An 11,419-nucleotide genomic window follows, 5' to 3' on the forward strand; every position below is an offset into this window, starting at 1 on the left:
AATGAGGGGATGGGTTGATAATCATATTTTTATTAGTGAAATGACCCAAGTCATAAAGAACCTGATTGATACCTTTCCCCTATTTCTTTTTCACATATCCCCATAAAGGGATTTGTGCTTAGGCAAGTAGTTACCTGGACTAGTAAGGGTTAATCACTCTGTGATACCTTGAAGAAGTCCCTCATGTGGGAATTGATGATTTTCTCTGTGGCCCTCTGAGGCAGTGAAAGAGGGGCTTTGGCTCCAAGGAACCCCCACACAGAAACTCTCTTCAGAGAGTTTAGTTCTCATAAGGTATCACATAGTTGTTGGGATAAGAGAACAAAAGCACAAAGCCCGCTGGCATTGCACAGTCAGTACCATTCACTCACATGGCCAGACAGATACAGCGGGGAAGGGGGAAGACACTTGAGTCTTGTTATACTCAGCCTCTCTGGAGCAGGGAGAAGAATAGCCATGGATACATTTTATTATCCATATGTGGTAGGAACTTCAGTGTTTAATGGTGCCATCAGTCTTAGGGTTCCTGTAAGCTGAAGTTGAATTCTAAATGCCAGTGGATCCAGGGCCTCTCTGGGACAATGGTGGCCACTTACCAGATGCCTATTCAAGAATAACCAGCCATATGGATCCTGGTCAGTGACCTAGAACCAAAGGTTGAGCCACACATGTTCAAAAATTATAGGACACATGTCACAGTAAAACCTAACAAATATTGGATAATGTCTTAGCCTTCCTATAATAAAGCAAGCTCTACTGAGTAGAGGCTGCAGAGAGACCAAAATACATTGGAAAGAACAGAGCTCTCTCTCTCAATCCCTCCATCCCTCTCTCCACCTTTCCTCATCTGCCCTCTGCTTTATCCTTGTCCATTTCCTTACCTGCTCTTGTAACCTCCGTGCTATGATCTGTTGGAACAAACTGGCTTTGCATATCTGTTGTCTCAGAAATTAAAGGTAGTATAAAGTACAAAGAAAACTAAGGTGAGTCTAGCCTTTGCATAGACTGTGCAATAACTTTGTCCCTCTTGCTTAATTCAGCTAACTTAAAGTGGTTAAATTTTGGTTTTGGACAGCAGGGTTCTGGCAGGCCTTTAATATTTCTCTCCATAAATTCCTATTGCCTTGGCCCTCAAAGAAAAGCCCATTTGTTTGGACTTGATGGGCAGATCCTACTGCTCTATCAATTTATAGCAGGAGGTTGAATGTGTTTTGATAGGGTACCTCCTTCCTGCTTTTTTGTGGGTGGCTACTCTTTTACTCAAGAAGGCTTGGGGAGATATACACCATGGGACTTATTACCTCCCCTGCCCCCAACATGGCCTAAAAGCCAAGGGTGAGGGTGTTCAAGTCTGGACACTTGTGTTACTCCATTTTTGATACTGCTTCCCATCTTGGTTGGCCTTTTACTCTGTGTGTGTATGTGTGTGTGGTAGTGATAGGTGTCCTCTGAGATTCTAGCACTTCCATATCCAATGTAAATATACATAGGGCTTTGTTAAACTTGGAACTTGTTAGACTGGATTAATCACTAAATATTATATCACTACATCACTAAATATTATACTCCTGAGTGGGGACAGTAGAGCTGTTTTCAAGAAGGGGAGGGCTGAATGGCTTGCTCAAGGTTGGACAGCTACTGTAGATATGGGATTACAATTCTGACCTTCTCACCTGGTCTGCTGTATTAAACATCTAGGCCAAAGATCACCCCTGTTCTTGCCTCAGGTAGCACCTAAAGGGAGCTTATTCTGTGTCTTTATAATGACAGGATTTGAATTTGTGGAATTAGAAAAGGAAAGTACTCATCAAAAAATACAGATCCTCATCCTACCCATCCATCCTGTGACCTTCACCACTGCAGAGCCTCCCCCAGGGCCCATGGGCTTCTGGAATGATTCATTATTGGCCCGGAATCTCTTTATGGAATGTGTTTACCTTCTCTGTATAGAGGGGAGGACAAAGTTGTTGATAGCTGAAAAGGCTAATGGAACTATTTACTCATTCCCTCAGTATTTTCAGGGCCTGAGATAGTCCCCGACAGCATTTATACAGTTTCATTTCAAATCAGATTTCTTGGCACTTCCCTAAAGTCATTGAAGTTTTATTTCACTTCCCAGTTAAGTCATTAACATAAAATCTCCACAGGCATTATAAATTTTTGACCCATTACTTGTCACTTTCTTGTTAAGAAAGTTACCTTTACAGTCTTGTGTGCTGTCCTCTCACTGTCCCTTAGGAGTCAGGGATTGGGCCACATTTGCCCCCCATGGTGATGGTAGAGGGAGACATCGATGTCCTGTCTCCTTTTATATTTCTTGTGTTTGCACTGATGCCCTACCTCTCTCTTAGCCCCTGTCTCCCAGTTCTTCAAGTCTGCCCTGTTACTGGTAATTCGCAGAGCCCAGTGATGCAATCCATATTATTAGAGCTTGGTTTGCCCAGATCTCTTATCTCTTTATGTGGGTGATGCCTTGAGAAATCCTTGAAGAGGCTTCTTGTAAGCAGAGGGCCTTTCTTCTCTCTCTCCCCCTCTCTGGCTTCTCAGTTTTTTAAGCAGCAGGACCTCCCAGAGGTCTTCACGACTCAAAAAAAGTAGAATATGCACTATCAAGGCAGATAGTGGTAAAAATAAAATGTTACTTCAAAAAATTAGGTGGGCACTAATTACGGAGTCTTCATCAATCAAAGATGAATAACCTGGTCTAACATGGCCTATGCTGTTTAGGATTAAGCAATTTACCAGCCTCTGAAAGGGCGAGTGGTAACTCCCAGGTCTCTGTCCTGAGGAGTTTTCGGCATAAGAGACAATCTCTCCTTTTCCTGTCTCTATCTAGAGTTTAAAAAGCAGAAGTTTGTCCAAATGCCCACATACTACAGCCTTAATATTTATCAGCAGTGCACTTCTGAAGAGCAGCTTAGAACACAGAGTGCATCTCTTTGATGCACTTTTTACGTATATTTAACCTAAATTAAAGTTTCATTTTTGTAAGGATAGAGCTTTTTCTCTACAGGTTACTTGGGTCTAGTGGCAAGCAAATGTTTTGTACTGCCTCAGACTGAGGAAGAGGACATGGTTTTAGGCTGAACAGGCTTTTCGTTATGTACCTAGAAATAATCTTGTAATAATTGGTATTAAGTATAAGATGCTCTCTATACTTCACTATCCCTTAACTTGGTACTTATGGAAATGAGAAATCAAAGTTTTCTCTCAAATATCATGAAAAGACTATAGTACACTTGAAATCAGTGACCCTGTGAACAATTCAAAACACCTACGTATTCCAAATCTTAGTTTTTCTTGCACTAGAAAGTAACCAAAATAAAAGCCAATGCATGTAAAATACTGTTTTCACATAGCTTATATACATATGTACCTCAGTTCAGGACATTTTTTAGGAAAACCAATTTCTTAGTAAATGTTAAAAAATCATTTTTAAAAATCTATCTTCTTCCATGGGCAGAAATTAGAAGTAATATTCTTGACCCAGAAATACAAAATATAGTAAGTTTAAAAGCAAACAGCTTTTATTTTTACTTGTATTTTTAAAAGTTGTTGCTTCTATGAGAAAGTTATGATATCCAGTGCTTAACAATGATGGTGTTCCTGTTTTGGGAGGAGAAGAAAAAGTGGAGAGGCATATTATATTTCCTTGAAAGCAGAGATTTTAACAAGAAATATTTAAGCATTCTAAAAGATTTTATGCCTGTGTGATTCACGGATTTCCATGGAGTCCAGGAGCGCTGCAAACCATGAAGTAGAGTGGTGACTAGTTTAAGTTGCTTAAAACATACACGAGATCAACAAGAAAAAAAACTAAAGTGATAAGCTTTATAAAGAAAGGAGAGTCTAGGAACTTGAAATCAAATAAAGGGATGCCCAGTGAAAACCCTTTCCCAGAAGTTTGCGATGTAAGGCAGGAAGGAACCCCTGGTGGCATGAGAGAGAGGAGTTATTCTGGAATGGAAAAGGGTCTAAGCCCAGGAGTAGGGCTGGGGAAGGGGATATTCTTGGCTAGGGAAAGAGGGTGGAGCCTTCACCTATGTGTGGTTACCTTTGTGGTTTGGAGGAGATTCTTTAACTTTCCTTGAACATGGTGGTAATATTGCAGAGATGAAATAAGGAATAAATAACTTGATATATCTAAATGTGCTACATAACTCTAATATCGATTTGTTGGCTAGATTCTCATTTTGGGGAGTATCAAGTGTGTTCTGGTGTATGTTGTTCCTGGAAAATGGCAGTTCTAATGAAAAGCTGTAATATACAAGCTCCTTGAACTCATGGAGGGAATTTTAGCTTTTCATTTGGCACAATATTCTGGAGGTTACAGCCATGGTTCCTCTGGCTTTTTGATGATACATGCATGATAATATGTATTTTGTGGCACAAAATGATGTTGGTAAGTCCAATAAGGTAGTGATTTTTCCTTACCTGACAGAGGGTATAGTTTATGCACTTCACAGCTCAATTTTAATTTTGAAAAGGAAGTAGCAATCTAGGATTTCAGCAATAAAGGTAGGCAGGTGAATTAGAACCTGCATGAGTGGGTGGAGAGCCAGGAGAACAGAGTTCAGGTGTTGCCCTTACCAAGAGTAGGACCTAGTTTGGCTGCAGGTGTTTTCCCTATAAGATAAGAATGACTAGATGGACTGAATGAGTGGTTATCTCACCTGCAAGGCTTGTTAAAACACCAATTGATGGACCCTACCCACACAGAGTGTCTGATTCAGAAGTTCTGGAGTGGGGCCTGAGAATTAGCATATCTAACATGGTCCCAGGTGATGCTGATGCTGCTGGTCTTCGAGCCATACTTGGAGTGACACTGTTCCAGATTCTCTCTAAAGGATATTCCCACCTCTGATCCAATAAAACATGGCCAATTGCTTAAGGAGAAGGAACTCAATTTGGCCAAGGGAAGCTGTAGGCCTAAAGATTCCAGTGTACATTAGGGCTCCTGTCCAAAATACACTGATCTTCCAGAGTCAGGAAAGAGAATTTTGGTTTCCAGTGAGTTAAACAGATGTGCTTAAGGATGTTTTCATAATGTCACAACAGCTTTTATCTGATCCACCTATGCCACAGGTTAAGTCAAGGCACAAAACACAGGTATATGATTGAGGTCTTCTGAGGAGGTGGAAATATGCTGTTATTGGTTGTTCTGGGGCCCCTGAAAAACTAGGAGTGGACCTTGGATGTAGATGGGCTCATTTAGGCATAAGATACCTACATGTTTGAGAAACAAAGAGAAATTAAAGCTGCCTTTTCCTCTTCACCCCTCACCCCTAACCTCTTGCAAGCCTTAACTTTATTACTTCTTCGCTGGCTAACTCACCTGGTCAAGAATAGTATCTCATGGTCTCTCAAGGAGAGAATTATTATTGGTCAACTGGGCATGGTGGGGGTATTATGCTATATTTTAAAAGTATATTTTATTGATTATGCTATCACAGTTGTCCCAATTTTTCCCTTTTGCCCCCCTCCACCTGGTACGCCTTCCCTCCAGCAATCCCACCCCCTTACTTCATGTCCATGGGTCATTCATGTAAGTTCTTTGGCTTCTCCATTTCCTATACTATTCTTAACATCCCCCTATTTATTTTTTACCTACCAATTATGTTTCTTCATCCTTGCACCTTTTCCCCATTCTCTCCCTTCCCCCTCCCAGTTGATAACCCTCCAAATGATTTTTGTGTCTATGATTCTGTTTCTGTTCTGGTTGTTTGCTTAGTTTGTTTTTGTTTTGTTTTTTTAGATTCAGTTATTGATAGTTGTGAATGTGTTGCCTTTTTAACGTTTATGGTTTTGATCTTCTTCTTTTTCTTAAATAAGTCCCTTTAACATTTCAGGTAATAATGGCTTGGTGATGATGAACTCCTTTAGGTTTACCTTGTCTGGGAAGCACTTTATCTGCCCTTCCATTCTAAATGAAATCTTTGCTGGATAGAGTAGTCTTGGTTGTAGGTCCTTGCCTTTAATGACTTGGAGTACTTCTTTCCAGCCCCTTCTTGCCTGTAAGGTTTCTTTTGAGAAATCAGCTGACATGTTTATCGGAACTCCCTTGTAGGTAACTCCCTGCTTTTCTCTTGCTGTTTTTAAGATTCTTTTTCTTTAACCTTTGGAATTCTAATTATGACGTGTCTTGGTGTGATCCTCTTTGGGTCCAGCTTGTTTGGTATTCTCTGGGATTCTTGGACTTGTATGTCTATTTCCTTCACCAAATGAGGGAAGTTTTCTTTCATTAGTTTTTCAAATATGTTTTTAATATATTGCTCTTCCTCTTCTCCTTCTGGCATTTCTATGGCTCAGATGTTGGTACTTTTAAAGATGTCCCAGAGTCTTTTTATACTTCCCTCATTTTCCTAAATTCTTCTTTCTTCATTCTGTTCTGGTTGAATGTTTATTTCTTCCTTATGTTCCAAATCATTGATTTGAATCCTGGCTTCCTTCCCTTCACTGTTGGCTTCCTGTGGATTTTTCTTTATTTCATTTAGTGTAGCCTTGATTTCTTCCCTTATGTTTTTGCTGTACTCCATGAGCACCCTTATAACCAGTGTTTTAAACTCTGCATCTGATAGATTGTTTATCTCCATTTTGTTTTAGTTCTTTTTTTTGACTTTTGACCTGTTCTTTCATTTGGGCCATATTTCTTTGTCTCCTCAATTTGGCAGGCTCTCTGTGTTTGTTTCTGTGTATTAGGTAGAGCTGCTTTGACTTTTTGTCTTCATGCATCTGTTAAGTTGTATGGGGCAGAGCCTTAGGTATTCACCAGGGGCAACCTGCTTTACTGCTTTGTGGCACTGTGCGAGGGAGGAGAGGTGGGAGAGGGGAAAATGCTGCTGCCTGGCTTCTGGAAGGTGGCCCAGCACTTGCCCCGTTTCTAGTCACTTCACCCACTTTCTGTATATGACTAGCGCCCTTCTAGCTATTGCCCTGGTGGTGATTCTCAGAGTAGGTGGGTTTGCATACATTATGTTCCCCTTAAATGGACTCTCCTGAGTAACCAGTTGTTTATTCTGCTGCCTCAACCCCCACTGGTTTTTACAGCCAGAGTTTACGAGGCTCTCTCTTCCCATGCTGAAATCCTGGGCTACATGGTCTGGTCTAGGGCCGGGATTGCTCACTCCCAAGGTATCTGTCCTGATTTTTACTCACCATATGTGAATGTGGGACCTCCCTTTCCACTGCCACTGCCACCTCTCCATGCTGCATTATGTCCTCTCCACCCCAGCTCTCCATCTCCATCCTTCCTACCCATCAGGATAAATATGGTTTCTTTAAATCCTTAGTGGTTGGACTTCCACACAGTTCAGTTTCCCAGCAGTTCTGGGTGTTTTTATGTTGAGGTTAGTTGTGATTCTTCTTGCGGTTGTGCAAGAAGGTGAAGTATGTCCACCTATGCCTCCATCTTGACCAGGTACTATACGATGTTGAGATATCTTCCAATGAATGTACTGTGGTTTTGAATTGAATTTGGGCATTAACAATATATCTAAGTAATTCTATGCTACTTAACTTCTTTCCATCACTCCTATAATGCATTTTAATACTACTCATGTCACAAGTTGTTTTTAAGTGGCCCAGGTGAGCTAGAACCCTATGACCAGTTTGAGAACCTCCAGTTGTCCTCTACTGGCAGTTAAATTCCCTAAGTCTTAGATCGCACAACAGAAATTAGATTTGATCTTTTTCTGTAGTGCCGTTTCCCTATTTGTGTACAAAAGCCCCCAGTTGTTAAAAATCATGTTTGGAGGGGGCACTTCAAAGCAGGGTGTAATTCAGTGATTTGAGATTCCCATTCTAATTTTCCTTTCTGGCAACAGCTCATTGGCATGCTGCTGGCCTGCTGTCTGTCCCGGTTCATCACAGCCAACCAGTATGAGATGGTGTAAGGAGTAGGTGAGTGGTGGTGGGGAGTGTTTAATTTTGGGCTTCTCCCTTTAGGGCACATACAACTTTTCAAATGGCAAGGGTACTGCCCAGGTACCTAACTACCTGATCTTGGTGGCACTGGTCCATGTACCGAAAACCTCATTTCTGTGGTGTTAGGGAAGAGATGGGATCATTACTGTTATGGAAAATGTATAAGTGTACTTTTCATCTTGTTACCTTATTTTAAATCTTTATTAATGGTGAGTCACTCACATGTTTTAATTTCTCTTTTAGTCTTTCAAGAACGACGAAGTAAGAGACCTGATTTAAAAAGGAATGCAGCAATCCTTGAAAGACTTCCAAAGGATGTTCGAGCACAGTACATATGACACCTGCCCTGCTCCTAGTGACCCCCTACCCCATGTGCAACTGACACTCCCACATAGTTTATACCCTGCCTTTCAGCCCAAATCATGTGTAGTGTTCCATTTGTGAAGCCCTGTTGCGCCAGAGTATAGCCAGTTTCCCTGAATCTAGTCTTAGTGGACCCCACCAGGGGCCCCTCCATCTGTACTTGGTCCAACCGTAGCTCATTATAGGTGACTGGTTATCAAACATCACTGGCCCCCTGGGCCCTGCATGTAGTTTGGGAGGCTCCTGTTAACCCTTCATTATGATTGGTAAATACCACACCCCTTGATGTAGATAAACAGCTATGTTATTTTGACTTAATCTCCATTGGTTTGGTTTTCCCTTTACTAAGGCTCTTTCCTATCTTCTCTAGGCTGCCTAGGACATGTAAAGAGGTACATCAGTAATTGTTCATGAGCAGGAAACAGCATGTCATATGCATTAAAGGAAACTGTTGAGATTCAGGTAGCCTTGCTCATTGTTACATGCCTGGGTAGATATAGACAGTTTAGTGCACCTATGCCTCTCACTTGAAGCCTGTATTGCAGAGCTGTATTGTTGCTTCCTGTGAAGGAAATAATATTACTTCTGTTTTTCTCCAATTAATTGCTATTATATTATTTAACTTCTTTCTATAATTTTTCTTTGCACTGACACTACAGGTATTGAAGACATCATCAAATAAAAAATGAGTGTGAAGGGGGAACAAATATGAGAATATTTTTAAAAGATCTTAAAAATAATGCCTCTAGCATGCCAACAAGAATGCATTGATATTGTGAACATTTGTGATACATGTATTAATAAATAGAATCATTACAAATTTCTGTGTTCTGGCTTTGTTCTTTGGTTATTTCAGAAGTTTTAAACACATCTCTACTCCATTTTGTTCCACTAAGGATTGGAGGTAGACCACCTTACACATTGATACATCCCTTGATACATGCTATCAATACATGCTCTCACCTGACCTCACCCCATAAAAATAGCATCAGACAGTGTAAAAGCTGAAGAGTTAGATTTTTTAAATGGAAATTGCAGAAACTTACATCATTTATTATGAACCGAATATACTGTTGGCTCCAAAAAAGAACTGTCATATTCAAATTAGAGGCAGAAAGATTTCAGCAGAGTTTTTAAAATTCTGGATGTCATTTTTTTAGAAAAGGAAATGAACATTCATTCCTCTTTTATCATTTCTACTGAGCATGTATTCTTTCTTCTCTGGATTGAATGTACTCATTCTAAGGAAGAGATGACATCACATGACATCATTTAGTGTTCCCAATGCCCTGGTTTGTACTAAACTTTGAAATTCTTACACTTGATTGAAAGCCCACTGCAGCGATAGATGATATATATATAAAATCTGTGATCTATTTTTCTTCTTAATGAGTCATCCTTTAAAAAAACTAGTAAAAGCATATGTTGACCTGTTTACCAAATAAATATATCTAAAAACTCCCTCTTCTCTGTAGAACAACCTGTAATTAGTATGAAGATTCCATTCTAATTATATGCATTTATTAGCCTGAACTCTGCATGGGGTAAACCCTAAAAGGCTTACAAAGGGCACTGTCCCACACCAGATATTCCCTCAAAAGTATTTCTTCAAAAGGTCAAAAGTAAAACCTCAGGCCCTGGATGGTATAGTTCAGTGGATTGAGTGTGGGCCTGTGAAGCAAAAGGTCACCAGTTCAATTCCCAGTCAGGGCACAGGCCTGGGTTTTGGACCAGGTCCCAAGTAGGGGGTGCATGAGAGGCAACCACACATTGATGTTTCTCTCTCTTTCTCCTTTCCTTCCCCCTCTCTAAAAAAATAAATAAATGAAATCTTTAAAAAAACAAAACCTCAGTTCTCAAATTTAATTCATTCTGGAAAACTGTTAAAGAAGTGATTTGTGTGAAAACCCAATCTCCATTGTTGCCTGAGAGATACGTGGCCAATCATACAGGTTTATCAGCATGAAAACATTGTTGGGTAGAGAATGGAGACCAAAAGGTTTGGTAGACAACTGAGACATTTTTTTTCTGTAAATAACTTGGTCAAGAACTGAATTGTTCAAGAATCAAGATGTTCGAGAATCGAGGTTTGACTATATTTTTAGAGCATTAAGGAGATCTGCTCAAAGGAAACATCACTCACAACTTTACAGAGTCCATTTCTCAATTTCTATTTTATAACATATTGAATGAGGCTTTCCTTTAAAATCCTAAATAGCCCCACCCATGGTTCACCCTTTTGTAAGCTATGCATTCATTAATTTTACTAATTTATTGTTATTGTTTATACTATTTTATTCTTACTCTTTATATTATTTTTATTGTTTGCACACATTTAATTGTCAGTGTTAAAAGCCTCTGAACAAAACTTAAGTTGAAAGATATTTGAGATTATAATCATAGAGATTGGTTTCTTGGGGCTTGGCCTGGCCATTGAGATTTTTTTTTTTTGAAAGCTTCCTAATTGATCTTTTTTTAAAATTTTTTTTATATAATTCTTGTTCAAGTACAGTTTTGTCTCTTATATTCCCAGCCCTTCCCCACCCAGTGCTCCCCACCTCCCTCCCATTTCTGCCCCCACCCTTAGTTACTGTCCATGTGTCCTTTATACTTCATGTGAGTCCATCCCCTTTTCCCCTATGATTCTCTCCCCTCTCCCCTCTGGACTCTGTCAGCATGTTCCGTATTTGAGTGTCATTGGTCATATTTTGCTTGCTTGTTTGTTTTGTTATTTAGATTCCTGTTAACGGTGACATCATATGATATTTGTCTTTCACCGCCTGGCTTATTTCGCTCAGCATAATGCTTTCCAGTTCCATCCATGATGTTGCAAAGGGTAGTAGTTCCTTTTTCCTTTCTGCAGCATAGAATTCCATTGTGTAAATGTACCATAGTTTTTTGATCCAGTCATCGACCGGTGGGCATCTAGGTTGCTTCCAACTCTTGGCTATCGTGAATTGTGCTGCTATGAACATCGGGGTGCATAGGTTCTTTTGGATTGGTGTTTCAGGGTTCTTAGGATATACTCCTAGCAGTGGAATTGCTGGGTCAAATCTTTACCCATTCGTTGTTTAATAGCAAACCATTCAGTTTCCACGCTTTTGGGTGTTTTGGTGTTTTCCTGTGGTGTTGG

At 40.1% G+C, this 11,419-nt stretch overlaps 1 protein-coding gene across 1 annotated transcript in view; it reads left to right on the forward strand.

Annotated features, from left to right (window-relative positions):
- Positions 1–9,106, forward strand: part of TSPAN7 (tetraspanin 7) — a 126,181-nt gene extending 117,075 nt beyond the window's left edge. The window contains exons 7-8 of the mRNA XM_037041358.1: positions 7,824–7,899; positions 8,167–9,106. Coding sequence (XP_036897253.1) covers positions 7,824–7,892 — 69 coding nt within the window. The 3' untranslated portion in view covers positions 7,893–7,899; positions 8,167–9,106. The remainder of the gene's footprint in view (positions 1–7,823; positions 7,900–8,166) is intronic.
- The last annotated feature ends 2,313 nt before the right edge of the window (positions 9,107–11,419 follow it).

Source organism: Sturnira hondurensis, unplaced genomic scaffold (assembly GCF_014824575.4).
Source record: "Sturnira hondurensis isolate 20B ecotype Veracruz unplaced genomic scaffold, ASM1482457v3 Scaffold0003086, whole genome shotgun sequence".
Taxonomy (NCBI): domain Eukaryota; kingdom Metazoa; phylum Chordata; class Mammalia; order Chiroptera; family Phyllostomidae; genus Sturnira; species Sturnira hondurensis.